General features: G+C 34.7%; 1 protein-coding gene across 2 annotated transcripts in view; it reads left to right on the forward strand.

Annotated features, from left to right (window-relative positions):
- The window catches only part of Prkg1 (protein kinase cGMP-dependent 1), a 1,175,746-nt gene that overhangs the window by 1,036,340 nt on the left and 121,861 nt on the right, over positions 1-17,545 (forward strand). For both annotated transcript variants that reach the window (XM_046456763.2, XM_046456762.2), the window contains exon 8: positions 8,217-8,282. In XM_046456763.2, the coding sequence (XP_046312719.1) occupies positions 8,217-8,282 (66 nt within the window). The remainder of the gene's footprint in view (positions 1-8,216; positions 8,283-17,545) is intronic.

A 17,545-nucleotide genomic window follows, 5' to 3' on the forward strand; every position in this document is an offset into this window, starting at 1 on the left:
GGAAGGAAGGGACACAGAGAAAACAATCTTTGTAGTGTATTTTGAATTGAAGTCCTAGTCTAGCTTCTTTCTTTATCTCAAGAAGAGAATTACATCATGAGTCTGTATTGTCGAGGAGAAACCATAGACTGCTTTGAGTAAACTCCAGAAAATGAATCTGCTTTAAACTTGTCTACATTGATCATAAGTTGATATATATCCTTGATAACACATTGGCTTTATTATGTATGTTTTGCATTACTCTATATTCTACTTTACAGAATTCTAAAGGGCAGAATTCATATTTTCTGTTTAGAAGAAATTATTTATTTATATATAAATTCCTTAGACTGTAATAGCTATTTAGTAACATTTACTTTATTATGTGGGGGCCACTATCTGTATTCTAAAAATATTTAACTAAACTTATTCCCTTGGACCTTTATTCCATCATGGTGTATGATTTATTTCCTCTAATCAAATTTAAGATTTCCAACTCGTTTTAAAGATTTTGTTTAATATAGTGGGGTAAAGGAGGTTTAGTCCCTTAAAAAAAATAAATATGCATCTTGAGAGTGGCCTATGGGCACTGACTGGTGTGGCTCTCCTTTCTTTGGCTTCTCTGGCTTGTGCCTTCTTTCCTCAGTCCCTGAACTTGCATTACAACAAGCTCTTTCCTATCTCATGGCAATTGTGTCTGGTGTTTGTGCTTCTTAGAATACCGTCCTTCTGACTTTTTGTCTTGCTGACTCCAATTCAGTCTTCAAGTCTTAATTTTTAATGTCCTCACAAAGTGCATCTGCTCTCCTGATTGTGAGTCAGAGCCTCCCTATTAGTATCTGACTGCCTGGGATTTATTTGATCAACATTTTCAATTAAACATTTGCCTACAAATTTAATCTTTCTCCCCATTAGACTGCAAGTTCAGACATTCAGAAGGTAACTACCTTCAGTAAATATTGATTGAAATTATTAAAAATTTATTTTTATTATATTCATGAAAATATAAATAGCAAAGAATAAAGAATTGGAAGAATATTCACCAAGGTGTTAATGTTATTTATTTTCTGGTAGATGGTGTTATTTTTGAATTTTTCTTACCTTTTATGTAATTATATGTAGAAATATTTCTTATGTGCAAAAGGTTTTCTTATTCTTTAGAAATGCTATTGAAGGATCATCAAAATTTTCTTGGATGAACATTTGAACTAGAATAAAGGGTTCTTGGGGGAGCCAGCCACATGTGTATAGGCCTCACATAATTAGTGGCCAGTATATTTTAAGGACATACATAGTTTTCTGTCATAGTGAGCACAGACTAGCTCATGTGGCAGTGAGATGATGGGTCATATAGTGGAGGACATTAAATTTTAAAAGAAAATGTTGAAATTTCTTCTGGGAATGTTTCCTTTGAAAATTCTTGTGCAGAGAGTGTTGACATAATTAGATTTGTATTGTAAAATGTGTGACCAAGTGAGATATAGATTAGAAGGAAAAGAAAGTGTGAGCCAGGAGATTTGAGAGAGACCAATCAGTGGTCTAGGATACAGATGATGGTGGCCCAAAGTTGAGCATGGTCTGAGAAGGGGTATTAGAGTTCTCTAGAGGAATAGAACCAAAAGGAGATATGATTATAAAGAGGGAATTTATTATTTTGACTTACACGACCAGAAGCTGGAAAGCCCACAAAGGTCATCTGCAGGTTGGAGAGCTGAAATAACCAGTAGCTGTGCAGTACAAGAGGCTGAAGCTAAGAGGGATCAATGATGCTACCGGAGTCCAAGACCAAAGGCTTCTGGAAATTCCCTGGAGAATCACTGGTAGAGTATGTTTTGGAAGAGTGAAGGACTGAGTCTGATGTCCTCATGTGATCACAGCAGCAGTCAAGAACTGGGTCAAGAAGAATAGAGGTTGTATTTCCTGCTGCTTCCTTGTACTTCCAACTTTTATTCCATCAGCCACCATCTTATTGGATGGTGCTGCCCATACTAAGGGAGTGTCTCCACTTCAGTTCACTATCCCACATGTCAAATAATTCCTAGACACATCCTCACTGACACACCCAGAAGCCTCTTAATGTTCAGCATCTCTTAATCCAATCAAATTGACAATTCAAATTAACCATTACATAAGGCAAAAAATGGGTAGATAGCAGAGGTAAAGAAAAATAGAATCAATAGGAGAAAACATATGCAATGACAGAGAGGGCAGCATAAAAAGTGAATCTAATTCTTTCTGAGTCTAGGTGAATTAAAAAAATGCTGATGTCATTTGCCAAAAGAGAAAACCCAGGGAAGACAATGGTTTTACAGTTAGGAGAAAATGAGTTAGTTCTGAGTTGAAAGTTGTAGTGGGACTTTGACATGAGGATATCCACTAAAAGGCAGGAGACATTTAGAAATAAATATTTTCAAGACAATAATATAAAACTAGTAATTGATTACATGGGATAGTGTGAGTTCTCCCCCATGAGAGAAGTCAGAGCTAGAAAACAGCAAGTCAAAATCAGAAATTTGAAGGAAAAAAACAAAACTATAATTCCATGGATTGGGGAAAAGATCTGGAAAAAATAAACAGAGAAATTAGTATCATAAAGGAATTGGAAGACTTATTTATTCTAGGAAATTAGGGAACAGAGTTTCAAGAGAAAAAGTATATTTTAAAAGGTAACATGCTTTCTTGATAATGTTAGTTAACATTTATTTGTGCCAAACATTGTTAGAAGGTAGTAATAATTTCCATGTACTAATTGATTTTGCACTTAGTATATGAGTGTTATTAGAGTGTTGAAGGTATAAATCATTTAGAAATAGCTTTGGGACTAATTGGGAAGTGGAATCCATAAAAGGCCCAATATGACTTTTTCTTAAAAACATTTATCTGCTTCGGGATAAGTTTTCAAATAGAACAGTCAGATTTGCCACAAGCTCTACAATTCTTCATAGTTAATTCAGTACTATAATTTCATTTTATGTGGCCCTTTGATCCTTGTCATATCCTATACATTTCGATTATCCTACTTGTTGTGGTAAGATTGCTTTCGATTTTGATGTTGAAAGGATTTGCTTTGTCTAATGTGAACCCAACTTAACTGGAACATTAAACTAGTGCACATGACATAGAATGAAGGGCTCAGCCCCATGGATTGCTGTGAGTTCATAAGCAACTGGAGGAGTGTCAGTTTCCATGAGGGCTGGCACAGAGGGAATGCAAGAACACTGTTGACAGCAGCCACACTGTTCCAGAGCTGAAAAGGGAGAGCCCCTATTCTGACAGCCACTTTGCATGAACTATGTTCTGCTTTGGCCTCATGCATACACTCTCACATTTGTTCCCCTGAGATATCTAAGTACCTCAGAGTTCTTTAGTAGTCATGAGACACAAGAGAATTGCTTCAGAACAAGAAGAGTCAATGCAAACCCTTGCTATGGATTATTCAGATACTGACAGTGACTCTACTTTGGGATACAGCGATGATGAAGATTCCAGTGATGAAGTCCAAGGAATATCAGAGTCAGTGCACAGAAAACTGTTTGCAAATATTTGGGGATTTTTTCATACTCTATAATTTCATTGAAAGGAATTTCTAACTCCTCCAAAGATGCTTAAAAAGAGACCACTACTAAACTGCATAGCTTTGACTGTTATTATTTGTTAATCAATAGAAAGTTTCTGAAACTATTTGTTAATCTGCCAAACAGTAGCTCCTTTTGCAATAATACATGTTTATTAATTGTCATGCTGAAAACAATTATATACAGGCCAGAACAGGATGAATGAGATTTTATTTTTAAAGATAATGTGCATGTTAAACCTGGACTGTTATACAGATACACATACATTTATGTATTATAAAGGTACAAGCCTAGTGTACTGAGCAAACAGAGGCAGCATGTGAACAGTGAAAGTTTGTAACGAAATAGATCTGGCATTATCTTATTAATATATAAAATTCTTTCACAGTCAATCTTTTTCAAAGTTTTGTATATTCTGTTTTTAGAAGCTATTAAAGTAGTTAGGTAATACTCCAAGTCAGGCATAGCTAATGTGTGCTAATGAAATACATATCTAGGCTGTCCTCAAAGGCATGTTCTTTTCACAACAGTATAATGTTTATGTGCTCGGTTATCAGAGTTTAATGTGACAAAAATTCTAAATTCTAAATACCCTGATTTGCCAAACAGTAAAACTTGGAAAAAAGAAAGAAAAAAAGGAAGAAAGAAAGAAAGAAATCTCAACTTTTAAAAATAATACAATCCTGCTTTTCTTTTTCCCATGTCTAAACTAGTATTACTGAAACCCGTGCTAACTTAGGTAATGTTCTGTGTGAAATCAATATGATAATAGTTATGTATGTTTAGAAATGTTCAATGAAATCACAGATTTTTAGGACCTCTGCATTTTATAAATGTGTGATATTTCCTATCTAAATCCAAATGGTATTTGCTTTTACCATGGCCCTTGGACCACAAAGGATATAAACATACCAAATAATCACAGAATTGGCAGTTTGCATCAATAATATTCTTTCATTAGAAGTTTCCCTACCCTACTCCTAACATGACATATATATCTTAAAACTAGATTTTCAGAAAAAATCTCTCACAGTGCACAGGGATACAATTTTTAGACACCTGCATAAAGAAACATCAAGACATTAAGCACCTTAATAGTAGAAATACAATGATATTGCAGGGTCAACATTAGGTCAGTGCAGAATGGGCTTGGCATTCAGTAATTTTCTATTGTTATGTAACAATATTATAAAGCAACATAGCAGACTAAGACATAATCATGTATAGGAATTCTGATAAGCTGAAAATCAAAATGGCTCATCAGATTCATTTTGCAGTTAGGCACCCATAAGTATATTAGTGCTGATTTTATTAACAATTAAATACCATTTTTATAATGGTAGACATTATGACTATTGCCCCAAATTTATTCTGCATTTTAATAAATTTAGATTTTTTTTCAAATTAAACTCTATAGAGGAACATAAAAACAGTGTACTGTTGTGGAAAGAACTAATTTTGAACACAGATCTGTATTCAAATCCTAGGGCTGCATATATTAGCTATGCCTGACTTCCAGTATATTACCTAATCTCTAGCCTCACATATTCAGTTTGTTATATGGTATAAATGGGATTTTTGTGAACTGCTTAATATAGTTACTGACATATGCTAGATGCATAGTAAGTGGCAGATATAAAATTCCCTACAAATATTTAATTTATTGCCTTTAACCAGTGTTATGCTTTTAGCATATATATATATATATATATATATATATATATATATATATATATATCATTTTAATGTATTAAGCTAGTTAATGTAGTAAGGTGATTTTAGCCCATACTTATATTACGTTTCTATTGATTAAAGCGTTCTTCTGATCTTTGATTTTTTTTCTCATCTGTTTTATAATATTGATATTTTTTTGTTTCAAGGAAATTACATTCCATTTTTAAAGTATACTCAATTTAGGCCAGATAATATAATAAAATCTTAAAATATTGGATATTTGTGATAGATACATTAAAAATTTATATGCACAGAATATATGTTTAAATGAGGCATATTTGTGTATGTTTTTTTTTTTTAACTCTGGACAATTTCTAACTAGTCAAGGTGAAAATATAGTTATAGAAAGCAAGTTTTAATATGATCTCTATAAAAGGATATTAATGTTTTTATTGTTTTTGTGTTTAGGTTAGCAGCAATTTTTAGTAACTTATGCCACCATAAATAACATTCTAAGAAATAAATCATTCACACAATTTATGAAAAACTTGGTGGGCATTACTGATGTTTTCTGCCTGTAGTGTTTACCAAAAATTCAAACTAAGAAAGTCATAATGGTTGGAAATACATTGTCTAATGCTATGAAGCAAAAAGAAAAATCTCCACTTTAGTCTTGGGTAGGAATGTTCTTATAAAACACCAAACAGAGCCTCCATAAGGGCTATCATGATAGATAATGTTGGAGATGAGAAGAATTAGAAATATTAAACAGTAGGCCACACTTCTTTCTGTGTACCTAGCACAATGACATACTTATTTTTGGTGATCTCATTTAATTTCATGCAGTGAATGGGGCACTCATATCATCTCTAGTTTATAGACAAGGACACTGAGGCTTACATAGGTTGTGATTCCAGATCCTCAACTCTGCTTCACTGCGCCAGACCTCAGGAATATGATATTCATACCATTCTTGAAGCAAACACTTTTAGTACCTCCTTTGTGTCAGGTATTTGAGATAAAATAGGAAATAAAACTAGCCATGGTCCCTGCCCTAACATTGTCTAGTGGGAGAGAGAGAGAGGTACTAACGAAATGAACACATAAGTAAATGTATAAATTAAAAATGGTGATAGTTGCTTGCATATAGAGATAGGTAGGGTGATAAGAAGAAGTAAACAGGGAATCTGACCTAGTTAATTCAGGATGGCATCCCCTAGGAAAAGGCATTTCTCCTGAAATCTAAAGGATAAGCTGGAGTGAACTAGACAGACAGCTGGAGAGGAGTTTTGTAGGCCTAGTTATGAAAAACTCATGGCAGGAGGGAGGTGATGTGTTTGCCATTGAAAGGAGGCCAATTTGGCTGCAAGGCAGAGAATGTGAGGGAGGCAGTAGGAGGACCATACTGGGAGTCGATGAGGCTATAATAAAAATTTTAAAGTCAAGACAGAGTTTAGTATCATGGATGGATTAAGAAATGTACCCTAATTGAGAGATTTTTTTCTTTAATAACATAACCATTGAGAAACGAATCAAAAAAGAGTGTCACTTATAGAGAAACATGATATGAAACACCTAATAATACTTTTTCATTAAATGTCAGGACCTAAAAGGAAAAAAATTGTGCAATCTTATTTAAAGATATAAAACTGTACTGAAAAAGTAGAAAGTCATGCCATCTTCTTTCATGGAAAAATTAATGTCACCAGAAAGTCTTTCTTCTTAAAATAATGTATAAATATAATATGAATCTACCAGAAGCTCAATATGGGTTTCTTGAGAAGTAGAAAGATTAAAGTCTATTTGAAATGACAAATGCTAGTACTGTCAAGATATTTTTTTTAAAAGTATATAAGTGATGGGGAACTGGCTTTACCAAATATTAAATACTGATTGTTTCTATGTTTCTTTAAAGCAAATATAACCTTACCATCTTGGTATAGCAACAATGAAATATGGTAAAAATACAGAAAAATACAGAATTCAGAAGTATATGTAAAATTTTAAAAAATGTAAAAACTCACTGGAATCATTTAAAAGTCTGTTATTAGAGACATGTTTTATGACTCTTAGAATAAAATTATTAATACTATATTGTTGGTACTTATTTGTTTATATTTATTGTATGTACTTGTTTCTGTAATGTATTTCAAACATATTTATCATTAATTATATTTGCATAGGAATTTTTTATCTTAGGAAAATAGTGCATTTTCATTATAATTTAATATTATCATTACAATAATGCAATGACATTTTTAGTGGCTGAAAATAATTGTAGATATTGATTTATCACATTCACCTTTGACTACTGGATAAAACAGGAAATATGGCAGATTTTTAAAGGTCAAAGAGGTTGATAAATTACTGCAGTGACAAATGAAACAGTTTTTGTATACTTCAATTGGTGTGACTAAGATTTTTCGAATACTCTTGAAGAACCATAAGCTCTGTAATGGATGAAGAGCTGTGTGTCATAAATTGCCAAATAGTTAGATACATAAAAGCAGGGTCTCTAAAGCAGTGAAATAATTAAAACAGATCCATTGTTCTCAAGGTAACAATGACAAATTCATACATGAGTGGATTAGATACTCAATTTCCAGAAGTATATCTTCAGATGCTTTAAAAACTTTCATCTATTCATGCCCATTATTATCTTTGTCATCATCCAATTAATTCATGAATTCCCCAAAGAGCAAAGGGAATGAGGATATACAATGCTGTTCCACTTGTGTAAGTAAAACTCGAAATTTAAAAATTTTAATAACTGGATTTTAACTACAGAATTTGCACGATTAATGACAAGGATGCAGTGGTTCTTTAAGACAAAGAAATCTGTAACATGAACAAAGCTTAAAGTTGAAAGTGACTGAATCAGAAGAGTTTATATAATTTAGTATGTTTCCTGAATGAATCACAATGGACAATTTTCCTTGATATTAAAGGTTGTTCTATCCTAATGTCTCTCTATATTTTTTTATACAGGGAAGACGTGAGAACAGCAAACGTCATTGCCGCAGAAGCCGTAACCTGCCTTGTGATTGACAGAGAGTAAGTACATTCCTGTACTAAGCATATTGCACATTCATATCAGCAACATACATATGTGTTGGGAATTAGGTACCATTTTATGAAGCTATTAATATCATATGTTTTAAATTTTAATTGAGTTCTATATTTTATTCTTATTCCATATTATTCTTGGAAGTTCCTAACTCTGCCATTTAGCTTTGTGATTTTAAATAAGGTTTTTAATCATGCTGAACCTCACCTTAGTTAGCTCATTATTTGAGAGACAGTTTGAGGATAACTGATGACATGTGATTAAAGTATTTGTCAAAATTCCTTTTCTTTAGAAGGTACTCAACTAATACCAGCTATTTAGGTAAATTTTTTGAAGAATAATTCTTATTGTCATTAAAAAGTGGGCTATTCCTTTAGCATGTGTATATTATCTGCTCTGTTCTCCCATTCAGAGACTCCAATACTAGAAGCATTTAGAAAGACACTTTTGGAGAAAGCTTCAGTGTTAGACATGGACATATATATTTAGAAACATCAAAAGTGTGTTTCATGATGCCTATCCATGTTTCTCCTACCCATTCAGGCTTGCTGTTATCACTACCTGAATGCTAAACCACAGAAATGAGATTATTGACTTTTCAAGAACACACTTGGACATATATACTAGGTAAACCCACTTGGGCACTTTTACTCATGGCAGTGTAGGTGGGTAAGTTTACAGAAAAGCTGAGTGGCTGACCCAAAGAGAATTGTAAAACAGGCAATGAACTTCTATGTGGATGAAACTGAGGGAACAGATATCATATGCCAAGATGATGGAGTTAGATGCTGAGTGCAAGGGTCACTGGGTGGAGAACAATCCCACTGGATTCACGAATCTTACTTTTGAGGCCCCTCTGTGCTGATTCCTTAGAATCAAAGAAATGAGGCAAATACCAAATGATAGTAATTTCTATGAATACCTCAGAAGCAGTTTTTCTTTGTTTCCCTTGTTCCACATTTATCCATTCATGTATTCTTCTATTAGACTCATGCTTTATTGGAGCATTATTATACTCAGAGAAGTTTCAAAAGTATACTACAGATATCATTTTGGGGTTAGCCTCTACTAGAGATGATGTACATACAAAATATAACCATCATGTGATCTTCCTAATCATCATGTAAGGAAGAAGTAAGAAGAGTTCAGAATAAACTTTTAAAGGTATCCAAAATGAGGAGTGGCTACTTCTGAGGAGAATCAGAAAGACTTTGGAAAGAAGTGGCATTATTACTTGAATTCTAAAGCATTAGGAAAGACAGTATAAACACACTGAAGTCTATTAGCACTATTCATGAGGAAGCTCTGAGCCACTTAACTGGCCAGTGAGATTGTGGAAAGTTGAGAAATGTAACAAATAAGTTCACAAGTATGTCTGGACTCACCAGGAGCTCTGAATGTTGGGATAATGGCAGCTCTGACAATTTTATGTGGTGAAATAGTGTCTCTACAACAATGTATATGGTAGGCTAATCTGAAAATGCTGTGAGAGAGAATTAAAGGAAGAGGCTGAAGATAGAGTATCTGGTTAGTTGCCTAAATCCAGTTGGTGATCATGAGACCATTTATATGAGGAATGTATAATAATGAATAGGTAAAACCAGAGGGCTTAGCATCACACTATCTGTAAAGAGCAAGGGGAAAATTAGGGATATCGTTGAGGCAGTGAAAGGTAGAAAGAATATAGAAGGAGAATCTGTTTGGGAGTCACAACCATATTAAATACAGTAAGACTATAATTAATTTGAGGTACAACTTTGGACCCCTGAGGATAGACACTCTTCAGGGGTTAGGAAAGGTGGACCAGGAACTCTTGTTAGAGTTAACTCCATATTATTAGCTTAAAAGTCACCTACATGTTAATAGCCTACATGTTAATATGGAACTACCCTGGAAGAACGAAAAAGAAAAAAAGTATTAAGTTTAGAATTAGGGGAAATTGGGCTGGGGATGTGGTTCACACGGTAGCGTGCTCACCTGGCATGCGTGCGGCCCGGGTTCGATCCTCAGCACCACATACAAACAAAGATGTTGTGTCCGCCGAGAACTAAAAAATAAATATTAAAAAAAAAATTCTCTCTCTCTCTCTCTCTCTCACTCACTCTCTCTTAAAAAAAAAGAATTAGGGGAAATTCTTTCACTTAAAGTCAGGCTGGGCACTGTGACACATGCCTATAATCCCAGTAGATTGGGAGGCTGAGTCAGGAAGATCACAAGTTCAAAGCCAGCCTCAGCAATTTAGTGAAGCCCTAAACAACCCAGTGAGATCTTGTCTAAAGGAAAATATAAAAAGGAGTAGGGATATGGCTCAGTGGTTAAACACTCATGGCTGCAATCCCCAGTCAAAAAAGAAAAAAGTCAGGTAAGGGAAGAGAAAACAGTGGAAAAAAATTCAAGGCATTATCTACCGAACAACATGGAAAACCTCAGAAACCAAGAGAATATTTCTCTCTCTCTCTTCCCCCCCCTCTCTCTCTCTCTCTCACACACACACACACACACACACACACACATTAAATGTCTAGTTTAAAGAAACAGAAAATTGGTGAAATAAAAAATCATATCCAAGATTCTAGGAAAGCAGTATACAAAAACAAGGTTGTATCACCTGAGGAGGATGTAATCTCCTCATGGCTGGCTCCTCAAAAACCCAGATACTAAGTCATAGTTAGAAAAAGAAATCCTGATGTACTATTGCACAGTAGGTTGACTATAGATAATTATGTACTATATATCTCTAAAACAGCTAAGAACATGTTGAATGGTTTCCCCATAAATAAATGATAAATATTTGAGGAGATGCACATTTAACCTGTTGTAAACATTACATAATGTATTCCAATATTGAAATATCATGGTACCCCACTAATATGATATTTTATATTTTTATGTATCAGTTAAAATACATTTAATTTTAATTTAGAAAACATGAAAGATGACAAGTGGTACTGAGGATGGAGAGAAAAGAGAACCAATTGAATCTTGACTGAACAATTTTATGAGAATATGGGCAAATTATTTCAGTTCTGAGTCTCAGTTTCTCTTTCTAGAAATAGGAGAATATTAAATAAATTATAATATTGAAAATATTGATTGAAAATCAAGCAATTTAATGTAAGAAAAGTTGCATGCTCAGCACAAGACATGCAGTAAGAACTCAAGACATCATAGTATCCTATTCTCAAGAAAGGCACATGCACCTCTTGGATTTAGCGGTTTTCCTCTCTAATCAGAATAATATTATTTTCAGAGATATATACACAGAAGATACCTTGAGAGAGGTCCAGCTTGAAACATAAATACAGGGAAGACAGTTCAAATCTTGAACTTAAGTAGTACATTTCTGTACTCTCAGGAGAGAAGTTGGGCTTCCCACCAAATGTTGAATTCACAGCTTTTTATTTAAAAAAAAAAAAAGAAACTGTAACTGAAGGATCCTGTCAAAAGCCTGCTGCTGATACCTAATTTATGGTCAATTAGAGAAGCATCAGGGCTTCATCCCATGCAAACAGATGGCAGACATTAGAACTGTCAACACAAGGAGCTTCCTTCACAAATTTACAAGCTAGGTACCATGTTACATAAGACAGTGATTATGCTTTATCATTCCAGAGGGAAAGCAAAAGAACATTATTGTAACTAATCATGCATGTCAGAATTTTTTTTAAAGAAATGCTCATTCACAAACACAAAAATGATAAACAGATACATGGTTTATATAAAAAAAAACTTTCTCTGAGGATTGGTTTCTCACAGTTTCTCTTAGTAACCATCTGTAATGTTTCCAAAACTTGTGAAAACGATCTAAAAATCTAGTGTAATGGAACAATCTAATAATAAATTGCTTCAATGTATAAAAAAATGAGTACCTGTAGTGTCCTTATTTTAGAATCCTTGAAAAGAAGTAAATACCAAAGTAGACTGCATTCGATAATCAATTATGCAATGATTACCTCTATATTGTCATGGGAAGCTAGAAATTCTATTAAGATTTTTTTTTGACACATTGAGGACTGTTCTGGTCATTGTCAAGGACAGTAACTTCTACCTACTAGTAAATCATAAGGAATATCACCTTAATCCATAATTACTACCCTGGTATTCTGATTCCCCTTGACTCCAAGGATAGCTGAGATCTTTCCTTAAACCCACATGAAAGGAGGTGACATCTGGCAAAGAACATGACCAGCATCCATTCTGTTGGTCAATTTTGGTGCCATACTGGCCACTGCTTATGTTGACTCTAACCTCTATTAATATCAAGCTAAAATGACATCAACAATGGTTTTCAAACTTTTGTGTTAACAAGGTCATTGTTTCAACAAAATGAATTATAAAGAACATAGGGACTTTTCTGACTGTCATGGGGATAGGATACCGCCACAACCAGGGATCTCCCTTCTGTCTCCAAATAACTTCAAGTGGTTCCTCAGACCCTCCATGGAACCCCAGGAAACCCAGAATGATTTTATACATACACCATATGACAGATATAAGGTCCTTTCCATCAGTGACACTGATATTTTAGCATTTCTTGGGAGCATTGTGTTATTCAGACAAAATCTAGGAGGTGTAGAACAGGAACTAGCTTAGAGGAAATGCATTGTGCTGGAGCATAAAAATTATGAAATTAGGAGGGACTGACAAACAAGATTGTAGGGCATCGCAAATGGCAATCTCAGAAATTAAGGTATCTCTATGGACCGGGGTGGGGGGGTATGACTATAGTTCAAGTACTTTACCTCCCAGAGCTATAGTTGCCTGACTGTGATAGACATATTTATACCATATGTTTAAAAGAGTACCAACACTTTCACCACCAGACTAATGGTAAGGGAGCATCTCATAATTCCAAGGCTGGTCACAAAGCCCATAAGCAGACAGGTTACCAAGAAAGTTGGACATAGAGGAAAAGTCACTAGAATTAGCAAAGACTATTTCTCAGCACCCAAACTGGTACTGAAGTATTAAAACTGGGCACTTTTAATTGGAATTAGACTCTAATTGGAATTAGAGTCAGACAATGAAACATTGATATTTATTAATTAAGAAAGATAATAATGGATGCCTGCTTCCTATGTTAGATGTTAGACCTGCTGAGATGAACAAGACACAAATTCAACAAGAGATTGAAAACTGAATAAGATCAGCTCAATTAGATACAAATCTGTGTCTATATTAGAATGATTTCCTTTACCAGTAAAAATTTTACAACTTTTCAGTTACTCTACCATGCACAGGTCACCTGGGTTTTGACCTCATTTCTAGCTCTTTAGACACACTTGCATCAGTCTTCAAAAACAAGGCTTCTGCCAGTTTCTTCCCAGATCTCCCAGCCTTTTATTTATGGTGAGTTGTTCCTTTCTCCATTCACTTCTTCTGCATATATTCAGCTATGCAGGAACTGTTGGAATTCCAAATACATGTTCTGGGCTAGGTAGATCACATAGTGGGCCAGTCAGACAGCACCCTGGGCACCATATACATCAGGACCCAGAATGTCAAAAGAGATTGAAACATATGGAGAAAATAATATCCACCCTAATCCTCCCAGGAAGGGAGCTATGGATGTTTCTGATAATTTGATGGGGGAAAGGCTCACCAAAGTGCATGCTTAAGGAAGAATATGATCACTAAACCACACCCCTTCCAAAACAAAAATGAAAGGCTGTGATAAGTGCAGGAGTTTTCTCTCTCGGAGGAGAGGAGTTCATGTATGAAGCCACAGAGAACTGCATGGCTTGGACCAAGGGTCAGCAAACTTTTTCTGTAAAGGTCCAGCTAGTAAATATTTTAGACATCTTAAGCCAAATGATCCTTGTTCCAGCTCCTCAATTTAGCTGTTTTAGTGCCAAAGCAACAAAAAAGATAATAAATAAATGAACATGGATGTGTTCCAAATTAAGATTTTCTTATGGATACTGAAATTTGAGTTTCATATCACTTTAATACCTCAAGGAGTATTATTTTTTTTATTTGATTTTGTTCCCACCCATTCAAAATGTAAGAATCATTCTTAGCTTATGGCCATGCCAGAAACAAGCAATGACTGAATCCGTCCTGTGATCCATAATAGGCTGTCCCCTGACTGAACAGAGTATTAAAGTTGAGTACTGACCCAAGTGTTCCTGCTCTGACCTTCCTTCATGCTGTAATCAACTTGTCTTTTCAATGAAGCAAATGCATAGACTACTAATCTGAAGTGCCTAGTTATTAACCTGCCAAGGGTGTCTTCTTGATCCTCCTGATGCCATCATTATTTGTCTTCCCAACTCTAACATCCTATCCCCTGTTCCCACATCCTCTTTCCTTTACTCTTTTGTAGGCATTACCCTTTACTGTTACACTCTCCCCCTCCCATGGACACACACCTATCTTTTTATTTTTGTACCTCTAATTCCATTCTTTCATTCTATAGGACTTTGATCCAAGTTTTGCATTAATTTTGGTATTAACTAAGTAGAGATTAAGATAGTACTATGAAACAGTTATTTGCAACTTGATGAAATACCCAATAAGACTCAGAAATCATGAAAATCCCCCCCAAAATTTTTTAGATGTCCAGATGCTATTAGGGAATAGGGGAGAGAGAGTAGGTGGTGGATTTGGGGAAAGAAAAACTGTAACCCTGTCAATCAGGTCAGCCTCAGGATCCTGTACCCAAGGTAATTTGCCCACCTAGGTTGCCCATGTCCTTCTTTTTATACAGTTTGCCATTCTGTGTCCACATGATAGGACTACAGGGAATTCGTGTGCCACATTGCCGGTGGTCACGTTGCTTAACTGATAGGGTGATAAAGTATTTCACAGCCTCATCCTTTCCTACAGCCTAAGTAGATTTTATTTTGGTTCATTTTCCAGAAAGAGATCTAGGGTGATGTGAGGATATTGGCAGGATGATTATAAGAAAACAAATGTGCCTTGCTAGAATGGTGTCAGCTGTGATCATTTGTGCTTGTCTTTTTTATGGAGCTGTTATTGACTGGTGTTCTTTTCAAAAAATATTTATTAAGCAGAAGAGATAAAAATTCAGAAGTTTTAGATGTAAAAGAGACATTATATTATTTCAATTTAATGATGTCAGTTGAATTATAGCATGCCCTGAGCAAGCATGATCTAACTATAAAAGAAGCATATTTCCAGTGGGGGAAAAAGTATGTCTGGAAGCAGTAATTGTACTTTAAAGTCATGGAGAAAGATTGGTGGGACAGCTATTTATCATGTGTGCCTGTTAAAATGACAGTAGACTCTTACTGCAAGTCCTTCCAAGAAGCACATACTCTTGACTAAAGAGCTCATTGAGAAGACCCAGAATCAATTCATATACTGGATTACTTCCATATATTATTTCTTTAGACATCAATTATTTAGAGGATTTAAAGGCAAATATGTAAAAAAAAATGAACTGTTTATTTACATCCTTGTTTTATAGATAATTTCCTGTTTTTATCTGGTGTCATAAACCCAGAGCGTTTCTCTTTAGTAACATTTTGAATCCTTTCAGAGTAAAAGTCCAACCTCATTAATATATTAATTGGCCAAATAATCCAAATTTAGCATTATTAAAAACATGGCTGAAAAATTTAGGCAACTATACTAGATCAGTCAGAAAGAGTCATATAAGAGATGTTAGAAGAAGCAGGAGAAACCAGGTAGGACTAGGGTTTGAGAAACTTTCTCTGTAATGGGCCAGACAATAAATCTGTTTAGCTTTATAGGCCATATTGTCTATGCCAAAAAGTTCAACTCTGCCATTTAACCCAAAGGCTATATATTTCTAATCCTTTTTTTTTGTAGACTGACTTTATTTTATAGGAAAGGAACCTGAGGCCCAGAAGTGTCAGGTACATTCAAATTACATTCTTGAATCCTAATTGCCTTCATTATTATCTTAGAATTTCAGAATGGAATGAGATATTAGGAAACCTCTCTTCCAAGTCCTTTAGTTTCAAAATGAGAAAGGTAGTTCCCAAAGGGAATATGAATTTTCTAAGCTCTTTAGATCCTGGGGTGGAATTATGGCACAAGTTTCCAGTATTTTCACCAGTATCACGTTATGTTTTAGACGACCAAGATAGAAACCTCACACATTCAGGAAGTACATGCATAATGTCTACTCTGTGACTCTAGGTTCAATATTATGATATATGAAAATGCATAAAAAGCAGATACCTTCAAGAGGCTTAGAATCATGAAAAGGAACAAATGCTATAATGATATAATAAAAAAATTCACCTGAAAATGAGGGGCTTCTGAGTTAAATTAAAATATTTTCATTGAATTAAGTCTGAAGCTAATTTGACTACGTGTAAGGAAGAAGACCAGTGAGTGAAATATTTGAGTTCCAAAAGCCTCCCCAAATGGATAAGGACTTCATCAAATCAAATCCTCCCCCATCCTGGCCAAACAGTTGAGATTAATCAATTTTTAAAATTAATTAATTAATTAATAATTTAAAATTGATTTAAAAATTAATTAACTCAGTTTTCATTTACAATATATAGAGCATTTATTGGATCACTTCCCTTACCTCCCATAAGAAGTTAACTCTCCTATTATTTTTCACTGTACCATCCTTCACCTGCCTTTTCATTCATTTATAGCACTTGTTTGTTTTGACTTACAAACTACATGCTTGAGGAGGCTGGAAACTATATTTATTTTGTGGACTGCCACATCCTCCATTTTAAACATGGTGACACTAAATATCTTTTGAGGGATCCTAGATCAGCCTGGGTCCCATTGGGAAAGAGATGGCATATAGTAATTTGAAGAGGAAAAGTTAATTATGAATAATTAATAACTCTAATAGGGATTAGAGTAATAAGAACACTCTATAGAGAACATACAAATAGCAGATATAGGAATAAATCACCCTAGTTATAAACTGTGAACTCGTATTTATGACTAAGAGGTAAACTTTATTACAGAATAGAGTTCCTGGAGCTCAGCACTATTGACACTTAGGGCCAGATGGCTGTTTTATGTGTGTGATGAGTAGGTCAGGGGTCTGCCTGGTGCACTACAGAATGTTTAGCAGCACCCTGCCCTCTAAGGTCCACTAGATGAGTGTTGTCCAATGTGATGACCAAAAGTGTCTCCAGACATTGACAATTATCCAGACAGGCAGTGGAGGGAAGAGAAGGACACTCTCATAATTTGCTGGATAGCAATATGGTAGCTGTGATGTCATGTTTGTAGAACTCGTGTAGGAAATCAGCACTGCAAGTTTCCTTGAAAAGCTCTTCAA

The sequence above is a fragment of the Marmota monax genome, unplaced genomic scaffold (assembly GCF_021218885.2).
Source record: "Marmota monax isolate L192 unplaced genomic scaffold, Marmota_monax_Labrador192_F-V1.1 WCK01_AAM20220418_F8-fsc00166, whole genome shotgun sequence".
Lineage (NCBI taxonomy): Eukaryota > Metazoa > Chordata > Mammalia > Rodentia > Sciuridae > Marmota > Marmota monax.